We start from the raw sequence: 14,622 nt of genomic DNA, 5'->3' as shown, positions 1-14,622 counted from the left end.
TTCAATTAACACACGAAGGTCCCGGCGAAAATTGGCTTAATTCTATCTAATCTTATCTTATCTAGTATATTGAAGAGCTTTAGAAATAACTATATGGGTATTATCTTTGTCATAAAATGTGTTTGAGAAATAGGTTTAGAAATTAATCAATTCAATTGTCTTTCATGTTACAGGAATATTGGCGAAGAAATTTATTAAAGTTTGAAAATAACGTTCACTCGGAGCTGTCGATTTCGATTTTAATCGATAATTTGACGTAACTGTATGGGTTTGGTTCGCGGCTTAAATGTTTGTCAATTGGTTCAAGTACTGGCTATGATATTTTTTTTTTTGAAAAATTGGTTGATGAGTAAGCTACATGGGCTGCCAACCTTTTTAAAACTTACGCTTAGCTAACACTGAGCAAAATGACTTCTAGTTGTGTGTTTTGTTTATTAACATATCTATTACTGAAGCAGGGATCTATAGTATTATACAATTCAGTACAAATTAAATATTTCCAAATTTACATAATCGCGGTTAGCCATGACAAAAGCCTTGTGCGCATTGACTTGAATGGCCAGATCCACGATATTCGTATTGCTAAAGTAGTCCATGGCAACCACATTGGCATTATAGCCCCAAGGTCCTTTTAGCCACTTATTTATCTTGGGATTCAGCACCGCCGCCCGCTCCTTGGCGGTCTGCAATTGGTGGGCGTTCAGTGTCTGCTCCATGCTCCTCACCGCCGTGAATATCCATCCAACATTCCGAACTGGAGAATCCGGCTTCCTGCTGAACAACAGACGCATATAGTCCAGAGTTTGAGAAATATTCATAAAGCTGGTGCTAAAACGCTGCCACGGCGGGCAGAGCATGTTCGATTCTGGAAAGGTTTTTGCGAATATGATTTTTGAAAAGTATTTTTCAATTAAAATATCATTTTAAGTACTTTACATACCTCTGTCCGGATAGGGCAGCTCCTGCGTGGGAAATAATATCACCAGATGCCTCTTTTGAAGCAGTATTTCGCTGAAATTTCGATTCGCACAGTTTTCGTCCTTGCCCACATTACGCCGATAGGTCTCATCGCCCAGCTCCTGGCGAATTAGCCGGAATAGCGAGCTGTAGATCTCTGGATGCTTGTAAAAGCCGATGGGAAAACTACTAAAATCCAGGACTACCACTTCGCCAGATCTTTTAACAAACTGACGAACATCACGTAGAACTGTGAGTAGCGGTGTAATCAGCATATTCTCGTTGGCTATCCAGAAATTATCGGCATCATTCTCGGTGTTCATGTTCTTGTATCTTGCAGGTGGAAATTGATTTATGTTTCGGTGAAAAATTAGAATTTCTGTTAGTACTTACCCAATGCTTAAATCGAGATAACGTATGCCAAAGACTAGCTGCGACCAAACATCGAGCTGCTGGGCCACCAGGTAATCCCTGACCAGTATCGAATTGGACTTACTGGAGCTGCCCAAGACGGCCGCCGAGGCATGTGTGCCGGGCAGGAAGATATCCTTCAGCGCCATTCGATTGATGTCCTTGATCTGGCCCATCCAATTGGGCTGTATCTTAAGGCAATCCACCGTGAGCAGCTCGGTGCCATTGTAGCTGGCCACATAGTGTGGCAGGCACTTGCCCTTGAGATATTGCGTTGCCGGCTGATCGCTACTATCTTTTTTGTTCCAGCCACCGGGAAAACGAAGCTTGCCCAGCTTGATGGGCGTCTGCATTTTGCCGGTTATATTGAAAATACCATTGATGCGCAGATCTGGCTGAAAGTTGGAGATGGCCGGATCCTGGCTGTAGATACCCACCCACTCGGGTGGTCCATAGCAGTTCGGGCCCCAGTTGATCTCGAGAAAGGTGTCCTGCAGGGTTTTGCCCGTCAGCGAAATGGTTAGGTAAACAGGACAGCCCGCTGAAATCAATGGCAAAGTGAGATATACAAACAAGGCGAAGCTAATACTAAGATTAAGACAATACTAAGATACTATTTCTAGTGCGAGTTACTTACCTTCAAGGGAGCCAATCAAAAGAATTGACTGCAGCAAAGGCACCAAAATTATATACGCTTTTATCATCTCTAAACTTGACACTCAATTAGAAATTACGTGCACTTTGAATAGATTTGGCGTGTTGTTTGCTCGGCATCCAGCGCCGAATTGAGGCGAATTGAGATACATTTCTCATCCGTGCATTTCCACATACATATGTATGTATCTCGTTACCCGGCGACAATTGAATCAACCATTTTCGCCCCCGCAACGCCTTTAATACTGAGCATACTAAGCTTTTAGATCGTTTGATCCGAGAGAGTATTTCAAATTGAGAAAAACATAGTTGAGACAAGAAACATTATAAAAAACATTTATTACGATAAAACAAACTAGGACATAAGGCTTCCACTTAAAAATATTTCAAATTCTATTTACTTTTAGTCTAACTTTGACTTAATAATATTTCATCATTAATTAAAACTATTGTGGCGACTATTTGCTTTCATTAGCAGTTTAAAGGAAAAGGCTGATGCAAAACGATTTCACTAATTAAGATTATTAAATAAATCGAAATTAATAAAATTCATAAACAATTGGTTAACCCATAGATAATATCTTAAATTAAACATTGCCTCGATTTGGTCCTGACTAGCTTGTAAGACTTCCACTTTTATCATAAATTTAGTTTCGTATCCATTGAATCTTGAAACTGCTGGTTTTTAACTTTTATATTTTCTGCTTTTATTCGATTATTTGATGTTTAAATTTAGAGTAATAAATTCAAAATGTATGGTATGAGTTTAGCGCCTGCACCGATTGCAATCTTCCACTTTGCAGTAGCGATTGCCATTGCCGCCACATCCGCGATAGTTCATCTTTTCGCATCTTCTGCTCCGGCTATTATAGAACCACATGCCATTCTGGGCAGTCAAGCCGCAAAATCTTCCATTGCGATTGCCTTCATCCCTGCCGCCAGTGCATAGCTGAAAGACTTAATACGTTTGCCGTGGTTGAAAGGATTTCTCGGACATCACTATATTTTCTTACTTACCTGGACGACCTTGGCAAATCTGGGCATTAATGGAGGCGACATACAGAGTTAGGCAGGCCATGATCAATAGGAACTTCATTCTGAATGTCTCACTTGTTGTTGGCTGTTCAATGAAAACTGTTCCGCCATTCGAGTTCTTAGGCATTTATAGGAAAATATACAAAAAGGTAGTCGGTTAAAATTTTGTATAAAAACAATGGCTTAATTGGAGCTTGTTCTAGATTTTCATATTTAAAACTGTGCCCGATTTCATTAGTTTGCTGCTTCTTTTGTTAGCTATTTATAAAACGCATAAGTGTGCTACTTTTAAAAAAAAATTGAGTGATAAAAGTAAAAGCATAAAAAGGATTTGATCTTAGTTTGTATATTATATAATTCAATTTAATAAAGTTTTTCAAATGAATTGTTGAATATTTCAAAGATGCATCCAGAACTCCTTCTTTCCAAATGGCTTATCTTCATTTTAACGTTTAAATTGTAAACAAGTGAATCGACAGTCCTGAAGAGAGCAGAATCTATTGCTATTGCCGCCACATCCGAGATACGGCATCGTTTCGCATCTTCTGGATTTGTCGTTGTAGTACCACACCAGTGGCATGAAGTTCATGGCACATCCTAATCCAAACGCAGTTCCAATGTTTCTAGATCCAGAACATGACCGAGGACCTCCTGAATCTTTTTTTTTTTTTTAAATATATATATTTTTTAAAATCTCATAATTACTAGAAATGTATTTGACTTACTCATTCGAGCGCGGCATCGCAATTGCGAGTTGGCAAAGGCCATATTCAGAGTGAAAAAAGCGAGAATTATGAGGAAATTCATTGTCAGGCGATTTGAAATGATTTCCATAAGTGCGAATCTCATTATTTATATAGTGAAGTTGATTATTAAAGTTCAGCCTAAAAGCAGTGATGAATTATAGGATCATTGACTTAAAATTTTGTATATGATCAAAATCAGTTATTATTTCATTAATTTAATAGCTGTAAAAAAGCATACAAGACAACTAATTGATGCAATTAGACAACTTTGGAATGTGCATTTAATTTGATATTTAATAGCAAAACTTTAAATGTCCGATAATAACTCTTATCTATTTATAATAATTATTATAATTAGTCTCCCTAGATTATTTATATAACGAAGTATATAAGCAATTTAAGTTTATTCACCTTGTTAATCAACAAAATCTTTTAAGCCAGAATGTCTTTACTTACGTAAATGAGAAGTTTTAAATAATTGTTCTTCGAATTATAAAAAGACTATTATTACAAACACGTGCAGTTTTCTTGTTTTGCCCCTCAGCTTTTGTACAAAGCAATGGCATGCTAAAAATAAAGTTAATATAAATATTTTTAGCACTGGACTTTATAAAGGGCGCGCCAGCAAAGTTAATGCCTTATTCTAAAATCGTAAATCACGAATGCAAGTTTGTGGCCAAAATGCGGAATAGCACTTTGATTCTCATCGCCGTCGTTATGACTGTTTGCATTTTTGCGAATGTAACTGGAGTAACTCGATGCAAGGGAAAGCCCAGTAAGTAGTTTTTATCCCCAATTATACGCAGGAATTATATTTCGAATATTTTGTAGAGGATTCAAAGTGTGCCGGGAATCTCGATGGCGGTAACAATCGCAAAAGCAAATGCAAGAAATCGGCCAACAAAAATATGTGGCACTACAATACACGGACAAAAAACTGCACACAATTCAACTACCTAGGATGTGGTGGCAATAATAATCGCTGGTGCACAAAAGCATTATGTGAAGCCTGTCGACGACCAAGATAAAATATAATAGTTGAAATATATAAGTAAATAAATAAATAGTTAGACAGAGTTTGCATATAATTATTTTGTCGGGTTTATTGGATTGGTTTCCTGTTTCAAATATTGGTCGATTTCATCATTTCATTTTGAAAATGATAACCAGTTCATTTGAAGAACGCTAACAAAAGCTAATAAGCTTGCGAATTGCATTACGTTTATGATTATCACTAAGTTTAAGTACAACAATTCTTAGGGCTAAACTTCAACCAGTTCTGTACAGGCTTAGCATAAGTTACTAAATTTAAATAGTTAATTTGTATGCGATTTATTCTCGCTTATCTAGAAATTTTTTACAAACATTGCTACAATTATTTATTCGATTTGTTCACTTCGCTTCTGGTTAGCTATTGTATTTTGTATTTACTTAATTCTTTCTTTCTTTATTTTTTTCTTTATTTAACGGAATGCGGGCGGTATTAAGTTAAGTATTAAGTATTTGATTTTCGTTGCACAGGTACGCAATGATATGTGAAGGCAGCTGTTTATCAATTTCATTCATTCTTACTGATCTGAGGTAGGTACAAAATAAATGTATATATATATAAAAAAAAAATACATAAAAAAATAATAATCATATGCGTGGGGCATTTGAAACAGTCTAGATTCCACACACAAGTAAAATCCTAAACGGGTCATAAACTATCAAATAAATTACATAAACATTTACGTTCATTAAGCATTAAACATATCTATGTAAACTATGCTATTTATCAATATATGTATATATGTAAAAAAAAAACATAAAAACAGTCTTGTGGTTGCATTTGTGTTTAGTTTCTCGTTAAGCAGATTTCATTTCTTTGATTATGATTGCAGAATGCGAATGAATAAATGTGGCGAATGTGAATGTGAATACGAGTACGAGTACGAATACGAATACGAATACGAATAGGAGTTGCAGTTCGAGTAGGACTATAAATAAATTCTGCTTAATTACTGGGTACTATGCGCATGTCTTTTCTTCTTGGTGTGTTCTAGGAATTGGAGTTGTCTCCTCTAATGTGAGTGTGTGTGTGTTTTTTTTTTGGGTGGTATTATGTAATATGTACAGAGCGGCCCCACCTACAAACTATATATATACAGGGCGCCTATTTACAGTAGGGTGGCTCGATGGTTTTGGACCTCCAAAAAGTGCGAGCAAATCGTAGGGTGATCTTTTTTCGAAAATAATAAAAACTAAAAATAAGAAGTTATTATCAATGACTGAAGGAATAGCTAAAATCGTTAAGGATCAATCGTTAAGTTTGTAGTTCGAAAAATATTCAAGAACTAACTTGAACTAACTTGTCAAAGTTAAAAAGTCAATTTTTGTTTACTTTAAGCTAGAAACTAAGAAATTGTCCATAATATTCCTTAACTATTTTCCTGCTCCTACGATTTCCATGCCCACTTTCGGATCCCCCCAAAAGGGTACAGGGTATTTGGTGAGCCTAGTTAGCCTGCTGGGTGAGCATGTTGACCAACTCGGTGCGCTCCATGTTGTTGAGCGTGTGCATATCGACTCCCAGAGCGGCGGCCACCGCCTCGATGTCCAAGCCAAAGGCGGTGAGCAGCTCGAGGAATCGCATCTCCTCGCCGGTCATGGGATTGGTGAGCGTGGGACACGAGTGATTGCATTGCGGCCAACTGCAGCGTTCCAGCAGACGGAGGCCGCATTTCTCTGGCACTCGCGGAACGCGATGTCGCTTCTTGGACTTTGTGCCCGCGGAGGCGTTGTTGGAGGAGCGTGTCTTCTGGGGCGCACTCGCTTCCAGGAAAACACCCGCCGCCGGCTGTTCCCGCTGCATTTTCATCTGCTGCTGCTGAGCCTTCCTGCGTCGCTTGCGCTGCTCCTGCCTTTCCTCGGCTGTCAATTGCTGGCGCCGTCGCTGTTTCCGCTGATCATTGCCATTGCTCGACTTGGGGCTGTTGTCCTTCTTATTGCGATGCTCCTGCCCGCCATTGGCCTTCTTTTGCTGCTGCTGGCGGCGACGTTGCTTCCGCCTCTGTCGCTGCTCCTGGCGCAATCGTTTTCGCTCCTCTCGCTCCTCCTTGCTCAGGTGATTGTGCTTGCGCTGCTGCCCTCCAGATTGGGCCACATTGTTATGCTTCTGTCGCTGCAGCCGCTGACGGTGTCGCTGGTGTCTTTGGTTATTGGCATGTTCTGGATGCGAGACCGCCGTCGATGGTTCCGTGGAACGCTTGAGCTTGTCATGACGCCTACTGCGCGTTGAGTGCTCCCAACAGCGCAGCGCTGAGGGCAGCGATATATCGTCGATCTTGATATTGACCCAATCCCGTTTGAAGAGCACCCCATGACCTATGCAACTGGGTGCAAACACTGCGCTCACATTGTCCAGCGAGGATCTCAGGGCGCCGCCCATTTCGTGGATGTAGTTCCATTGCTGAGGCGTCACGGGTGCTCCAACATTATCCACTCGCATTTGGGCCTCGTCGAAAAGCCATTGGAAAACGAAAAGCGGAGCTGTTTGGTGGAGAAAAGCAGGTTAAATAAAGTCTAAAAGTCTTCAAGTCATAGACAAACTTACTTTTCAAAGTGGGATATAGTCGGTATCCATAGTAACATCTCCATGGCTCCGTGGGATAACTTTTGGTGCACTCCTCGGGCAGCAAGCCCTGCCACAACTTCCAACCCTGACGCACTGCCTCATTGGAGGCCACGGCCGCCGGCGTGTATGGCTCTCTGTCCAGGAACCAACCCGAGTCACTCACTCCCCTCACTGTGATCTGTAGCTTTTTCTCGTTGACCAGAAAGTCTCGAATGCGATCCAAATTGAGCATTACACCCATGCCACCAGCCGATGAGCCAACGAGCATCAGTTCGCCACCCGGCACTCGGCCCAATCCCACGGGAATCAGCTCGGCGATCACCTGGCGCAGAATCAGGGCACCCATGAACCGCCAACTGTTCTCCCGATCGCTGGTATCCGGCTCCGTTCGTGTTCCCGACCACGAATCACTGCTGCAGTACGGGATGAGCACATGGTTGGCATTGTGCCAGTAGGGATTCTCCTCGGGATGTGGCGATAGAATGCCGCCAACTGGAAAATGAAGAATGAAATGATTAGAAATCATTGTTATTTCATTTATTTTTATATCACACTCACCATCTCTCGTCTCTGGCCACTGGGAGGAGGTCATTAGGTGGCGCAGTCGCATCCATCTGGAGCGGCACGAGCGCACATCGAAACAGTGCCAGCCACCTTCGAGTAGAACGATCCACTTCTTGGAGCTGGGATGCTTGCGCAGATAGAAACCGGCATGACTGCCATCGTTGCAGGTGATGCTCGTGTTGGCCAGATTGGCGCGTTTCAGGGAGCGGCTGTGGTCACCGGAGCCGCTGGCCGAGTGCATCACCATGTAGTTGCGCTGGATCATGTTCATGCTGGTGTCCCTCAATGGATCCTTCTCCTGCAGACTCGCCGCATCCAAGATGCTGCTGCTGCAAACGGCTGGCAGCTGACTGAACGTGGCTAAGAGCAGCAGAAGCGTTAGCAGCGGCTGATTGAGAAAAGAGCGGTAAAGAGAATTGCTTTAGTGTGCGTTTAGAGTTAAAAAAAAGTCTTAGATGAGAGAAAAGATGCTGCTCTCTGTTTGCGCCGAAAAATCACTCACGGCTCTCTCACGCGACCCATTGTGTGCGTGTATGTGTGTGTGTGTTTTTGGCGGAAAACTTGCTTTGATCAAAATGCGAGCAAGAAGCTTTGCGATAAGATCAAAGAAATTTTTGCCGCCTGCCGTTTCGTTGTGTTGTTTTCCCCCACCTTTCCCTTTGACTCCATTTTGGTTTTTTTTTTGGTAGATTTCTTGTTGTTTTTGTTTTTTTTACATAGAGAGCAGCGTGGAGAGACAACCTTTAGGTATTTAGTCAAACATGGCAAGAAATTGTTGTTAATCATACGCCCCGTGGGCCAGTCAAACAAATTTCAATTTCACAATGTCATGGCCGCTGACGCGTGGTAATCACCAGTTCTTGGCTTTGAACTTAAGGTCGCCTCGTTGTTTCTTCCCCCCCCTTTTTTTTCTCTCTCTCTCTCTTACACACATCAATCAAATGAGCTATCTGGCGATTTGCTTCGTCGTTTCGCTGATTCTCGACTTCGAGTTTGAGTTCGAGTTTTTTGTTTAGCTATTTTCCAGCAATTTGTAAATAAGACAATAACAATAAGAACAACAAAACACATTTGCCGACAGCATGGGCAACGATTTTAGTGTCTCAGTGTGTCAGTCTGTCAATTCTGTCTACGGTCTTGCCTCCGCATAAATAACCATTCAGAAATCGTAAAGAAATCTTCAATCAATGTTTATACAGGCCTTTGAAGTCCGCCGATTCCTGTCGATTCGTTGCAGCCAGCCACGACAATTTGCAGACAGCAAAATGCAAATGACACAAACACGAAACGAAACAACAACAGCAACAGCAACAAAAACTCTAGCAATTATATTGGCCAAAGGCCTACAAAGTATAATTTCGTTTGGGCCAACTCAATTCGAATGCAAAGTGGTCCTAACGGTAGCCGGCTAGCCGTCATTAAAATATATCCATATATATATCTGCGGCGATATCGGTGGTTTTGCCACTTATGTATTTATAAACCCAACAATCTGGTTCCCCTCCTCAATACAAATGAATTATGCAAAATGCAGGAATTCAGATAAATTAGGTTTAACAAAATCATTGACAAATACCCTAGTCGATAACGTTTTAATAATGGTGAATTGATTTTATTTGACAGTATTCATTATAAATTTCGATTAAGATGTGCACAAGCTTAATTTATGAATGCCATCAATTTTGTTACGTTGAAAATATAAATTTAAATCAATTATTTCCATGCAGAATTATAAGTTAACAAATAAGATAGCATTTGTAATGTTTTAACATAAGTATACTATTTAAGAAGTATCTCCATTCCCAGCTTTTTCAAACCTAACTTGCCCCATTCTTCTAGTTCTCACCCCATCCCCTTGAGATTTTTCCACTCTGCACTACGCTTACAACAGGTTTGGATATTTTTCGGGTCGTCTTAGCCGCTCGTCGTCTGATGTTTGCCGCCAAACAACGAAATTGACAAGAGCTCGCTCCTCAGCACCAGATGAGTAGTTTCCATTGTTGATTAGTTCAACTGCGCCAACTGCGGCCACAATGAACCACCAACCAACCAAAAAAAAATAAAACAAAAAAACAAGTAAAATAAATACAAACAAAAAGATTTCACGTGTGCGTGCGCGGATTTACGTTTGAGTAAACACCGGCAAAGAAACAGATACAGATACAGATACACCTAGAGATACGGGTGAGCGTACGTTGCACTTGTTGTTTACCTGTCGTGGGGGGGGGAGAGGTAAATAATAATAAAAAAACGAAAGAAAACGGCAGCGCCGACGAACAGAAAACAAAAACAGAGGCGGCGTGGCCAAAGGAAAAATGTTCACAAGCGCCGCTTAATTACCCTATATAGAGTCTTAAGTTGCGCTATTAATTGCGGGCACTGCTTATTAATATTTTGCCTTATTTTCTTCTTTTTTCCACCTTTTTTTTTAACTCACACCCCCCCTCCCTCCGTTCCTCGCCGACTGGCGAAGCTGACAAAGGAGCGATTCCATGCGATTCGATTCGAATCGAATGTCTGGGGGCTGGCTGGCAGCCAACTACTTGTCGCACCGATTATATTGTCAGTTTTTATTAATTGCTGCAAATACTCGGTCGCGTTTGCGACGCGATGGCGCTAAGCGTTCTTTATATGCACAGTTTATATTTCTTTTCATTTCCACTTTTTTTCATTTATTAAACAAAATCGAGTATACGCCCCGTTGTGACTGGAATTGATTTGATTCGATTGCGGTGGCAATTGACTGCGAATGTGCGCCCCTTTTAAGTGTTTTTAATCGAATTGCCATTTGCATTAGCTTAGGGATTGCGAGTTATGCCAATTCGTGAAAGTTGATTTGATCTAAAATAGATTAAGGGCATATTTGCAATGGCTTATGCCAATTATTCTGATATTTCAATTGTAATTTGTCCATTGATTATACCCGACTATTACAATCTTTTATATACAAATATAACAAAGCTAAGATCCTAATTTTAAAACAATATGCCTTAAAATTAGTTATATTTATAAAGAAAAATTGTTTAAAAAAATTCTAACATACATACAAAAAATAAATTGTTTTTTTCACAATTTCTGCTAGTTGTTTGACTTAGCGAGGCTTGCCTGTACCTTGAATTATCTAAGCACAATCCATAACGACCTTGTCCAAATCAAAGGGAGGCCGTCGTCGCTGTGATCGGAAAAGTAGGGGCAGCTCCACTTCGCTGCTATTGTTGTTGTTATTCTTGGCGCACTTGCAGCAGCAACAACAACAATACCATACGCTATAACAACAACTACAAACGGACGAGCGCTTTTTCAGTCACTCGCAGCTTATCGCAATACGCTTAAACAAACAGCGGTCTGGGGCATAAATAAACTTCCGTTGCCGTTCTCATGGCACTTGTTGTTCTTGTTCTTGTTATTGTTATTATTGTTGTTGTTGTGGTTCCTGCTGCCAGTTTGTTTGATTTGCGTTTCCCCATCTCTTTCACTCCACCCATATCGCTGTCTCTGTCCCGGTCTCTCTGTTGTTTGCCGGCTTTCAATTGCCTTCAGTTTGCGCGCGTAACCAGAATCGTTACGAAAGAGAGCGCGCTCTTAATAAATAAAATAAAAAAGTTTTAAAAAAATATCGCCGAAATGTAAGCGATCGTATTGGGAACACAGAGAACAATAGCAATATTTATTAAACCGATTTCAAGGTAGTCTTTGTCATAAAGGACCCTTTTCAAATTTACCAAACAACAATGATTATATAATATAATATTGTCAGTAAAATATGTTTTAAAAAAAAACAAATATTTTGTACTGTTTCGCTTAAATTAATATTTTAAAATTAAAATAAAATTAAGATTCAACTTTTTTAGCTGGACCTTAGTCATCTTTATGGTTTTTCGCACTGCACAACTTTGCGCGCTAATTTTCCATGGTAATTTGCTAACTTTCCCACTTTTACCTGCCTAATCCTGGGCAGCTGTAAATGATTGATTTGTTCAGCGGTTGTGACCTGAATTGCGTTTTTCTTTTGTTTTTTTTTTGTAATGCAATGCTTAGAATACGTAAAGCCACGGGCCTAGGCGCTCATAATTGCAGTTCCCGAAACGCTGAACGCTCCGCCCCTTATGGTTTCAGTTGTTTTCCTCTGCCTGGCGGGCATAAAAATACACCTGTTTGCGGCAATTTAATACTTTTTATGGCAGGGAAATAACGCAGTGGCTGCTGTTGTTGCCGCTGCCGTTGCTACTGCATTGCTGGCATGGCAAAGGCGCAGGTAATTCGGAAGCAGCCTCAAATGAAGCCGCAGGCAAGCGGGAATGGGAATGGGAATGGGAATCCGAAGGGGTATATGGGTATGGGTATGGGTATGAAGCGGTAGTGGAGCGGCAACAACAAAAGCGAAGCCGCCGAAACGTGTAGCCAGTGCCAACAGCAGCGTTATTAGACCGGCCTGATCTGAGTATCTGCATCTGTATTTGTATCTGTATCTGAGTATCTGTATCTGTGGATGTGCGCACGTCTGCCAAGCGGTCGCCTTTACCGCTGCTGCCCGCTGATCGCTTTTTACTCCGAGCGCGCTAAACCCGTGCCGTTTTCGGCTTTGTACTTTGCCGCCCATGGACTCGTGTATGTTTGCGGCATGTTGCAAAGCAGATCGAAGCTGGCCAGCAGGGCACCGAGAGAAATTTTTTTGGGGATCTTAAACAGTAATATGATTTTCATAGTTTCCGTTGAAGAGCGGTCAGTTAATAAAGGATCAAATGTAAACGAACTGAATAGAAACAAAATCAATGTTCGATTAGCAGTTGTACTAGCCAATAGTCAACGTAACTATAATCAATTAACACAGCATTTAGATATATTCAGCTGGCTGATTTTATCTAAAACGTTTAGCAGTCTGTTTTGAACATTTATATAATCAGTCATTTTCATCTTAACTTACAAAGCTTGAGGAAATGATCAGCAAGATATTCACTCTAGTTTTAAATAACCAATAAAATTGTTTGCCGTGCACTTCGGGCCAACTACAAAAACCCAAGGCATCGTCGTCGCACTCATTGATCTTAACTTTGAAAACAGTAGCTACTACGGCCGAGGAGTGGAGTAGATGTGGCTGTGGCATGGCTATGGGGATGTGGGGATCCGGGGATGTGTGGATCTCGAGCTTGAAGCGAAGTGGGGCGCACGAAGGCGGCCTGCACTTTGTTGTTGCTGCTGCTGATGAGGGTTTTTGGTTAGCTACACTTAAAGACCCATTCCCCGCTCATTTCTGTCGGCCTTTTTGTTTTCTTCTCATCCGCATCGGAACCCTCCCCCCTTACACCCCCCCCCCCCTTCACATCACCAATCTGCAACTTATTTTTCTTTGCTGTTTTTGTTTTCCGCCTTTTCTGTGGCTTTTTGCGCACGCAGGCAAATTTAATCTCGTTTTTTATGCCCTTGCAAAGGATTTTCAAATTGATTTCGACCCGACTATGCAAATGTCGTAAATAAAGCTGTAGAGGGTTTTCAGTTTTTGGTGTTTTCTCAACCGAGTTCTCACAACCTGGCCAGCGGCATAAGTCGGAAGCTATTAATTTTAATTGACGTGCTACTGTATTTTTTGGGGTTTCAGCTTAAGCGGCAACTTTTGATATCCCCTTTCCCTCTTTCGATTATATTCATTTTTATTTATTTATTTTTTGATAATATTTCGCAGCAGCTTCATATTTCATTTGTGGGGCTACCGTATTGCGGCGTTCGCTTTTGATAACTCACCTGCTGTGGCTTAATCCATTTATTTGTAGCTTCTCCGGCTTTAGCTGCCATTTTATCAATTTGTTCGACTGCCATTTTCGATTCGATTACACATAGATATAGAATAGATTAAATATAGATTTTCTGTTGTTTGTTTTGCTTATTTATTATTTTTTTGTATAATATTTGTTCAGCACAGTTTTGAGCACTTTTTGGGGCGCTGCATTGTATGCGATCGGTATTGATTTTTGTTTTGGCACTTATAAACTTGTGATTTTGATTTCTTTAGAAGGGCGGGGGAATATTTTTTTCTGATTTCTCGTCATTCAACTGTGAAGTATAATGTATTTGATGCGATTCTGTTTTCAATTCTGGTGATAGCACTGCGATGTTTCGTTATCTGCGGCACGGCACACGCGCTCAAAACGTCCGCTCACGTCGAATGCTCGCCACGGAATGAAATTTTTACCTTGCGCTGTGGAAGTGCCGAAGTTGCTGTTGCTGCTCTGCTACCGCCGCTGCTGCTGTCGCCTTCGCTGCTGCGGTCGACGTCGTTGCTCTCTCTCTCTCTCACGTGCTCTCGCCTTCTCGCTTCGCAGCGGTACTGCGTTTTTGTTTAGAATACGCAAAATAATAACAAAACTAATAATAAACTGCAGGGCAATGCAATTTGAGAGAATCGCGGGCAGCGCTGCAACTGCGACGCCAACTGAGGCGGTGGCAGTGGCAGCAACAGCAGCAGCTACTTGTTAATAAGCGTATTAAGGTTCCCTTTGATCTGCTTAATCGAATGCCGAAATGAAACGCAACGCGCTTCTGGTCTTCTCGCTCGAGTTCGTTGCCTAAGTCTTTTGTTTTTTGACTGCGCCTTTTTTTTTCGTTTTGCTCGGTTAATGCTAATTTAGTGTAATTGCAATTATA

At 41.1% G+C, this 14,622-nt stretch overlaps 5 protein-coding genes and 1 non-coding gene across 7 annotated transcripts; 1 reads left to right on the top strand and 5 right to left on the bottom strand.

Annotated features, from left to right (window-relative positions):
• Positions 1-414: 414 nt before the first annotated feature.
• CG5895 (uncharacterized protein) lies at positions 415-2,157 on the bottom strand. 2 transcript variants are annotated; one of them, NM_140571.5, is made up of 4 exons: positions 2,006-2,157; positions 1,351-1,909; positions 941-1,290; positions 415-865 (listed from the first exon to the last, which is right to left on the bottom strand). In NM_140571.5, exons 1-4 carry the CDS (start codon positions 2,070-2,072, stop codon positions 480-482), a joined length of 1,362 nt encoding a protein of 453 aa, NP_648828.3. In that variant the 5' UTR covers positions 2,073-2,157; the 3' UTR covers positions 415-479. The 2 variants fall into 2 exon arrangements, with proteins under 2 accessions (NP_648828.3, NP_001163452.2); NM_001169981.1 differs by lacking the exon at positions 2,006-2,157 and having other exon boundaries at positions 1,351-1,964.
• A 631-nt stretch (positions 2,158-2,788) lies between these two features.
• On the bottom strand, positions 2,789-3,118 carry CG42538 (uncharacterized protein; the record flags this gene model as incomplete). The annotated part of the gene is made up of 2 exons (NM_001169980.1): positions 2,789-2,979; positions 3,040-3,118. 2 exons carry the CDS (start codon positions 3,116-3,118, stop codon positions 2,789-2,791), a joined length of 270 nt encoding a protein of 89 aa, NP_001163451.1.
• Positions 3,119-3,471: 353 nt separating this feature from the next.
• On the bottom strand, positions 3,472-3,864 carry CG42716 (uncharacterized protein; the record flags this gene model as incomplete). The annotated part of the gene is made up of 2 exons (NM_001202187.2): positions 3,472-3,714; positions 3,783-3,864. The coding sequence occupies 2 exons, from the start codon at positions 3,862-3,864 to the stop codon at positions 3,503-3,505; spliced, it is 294 nt and encodes a 97-aa protein (NP_001189116.1). The 3' UTR covers positions 3,472-3,502.
• Positions 3,865-4,451: 587 nt separating this feature from the next.
• CG42717 (uncharacterized protein) lies at positions 4,452-4,880 on the top strand. Its single transcript, NM_001202186.2, has 2 exons — positions 4,452-4,578; positions 4,635-4,880. The coding sequence occupies exons 1-2, from the start codon at positions 4,485-4,487 to the stop codon at positions 4,829-4,831; spliced, it is 291 nt and encodes a 96-aa protein (NP_001189115.1). The 5' UTR covers positions 4,452-4,484; the 3' UTR covers positions 4,832-4,880.
• A 9-nt stretch (positions 4,881-4,889) lies between these two features.
• Positions 4,890-14,162, bottom strand: Notum. The gene is made up of 4 exons (NM_168643.3): positions 13,723-14,162; positions 7,978-8,371; positions 7,399-7,911; positions 4,890-7,334 (listed from the first exon to the last, which is right to left on the bottom strand). Exons 1-4 carry the CDS (start codon positions 13,795-13,797, stop codon positions 6,301-6,303), a joined length of 2,016 nt encoding a protein of 671 aa, NP_730096.2. The 5' UTR covers positions 13,798-14,162; the 3' UTR covers positions 4,890-6,300.
• mir-4941 (mir-4941 stem loop) lies at positions 6,351-6,453 on the bottom strand. Its single transcript, NR_048281.1, has one exon. It is a non-coding gene; the product is annotated as a mir-4941 precursor RNA (primary transcript).
• Positions 14,163-14,622: the final 460 nt, after the last annotated feature.

This window comes from Drosophila melanogaster, chromosome 3L, assembly GCF_000001215.4.
Source record: "Drosophila melanogaster chromosome 3L".
NCBI lineage: Eukaryota > Metazoa > Arthropoda > Insecta > Diptera > Drosophilidae > Drosophila > Drosophila melanogaster.
This window is presented reverse-complemented; position numbering and strand designations above follow the sequence as displayed.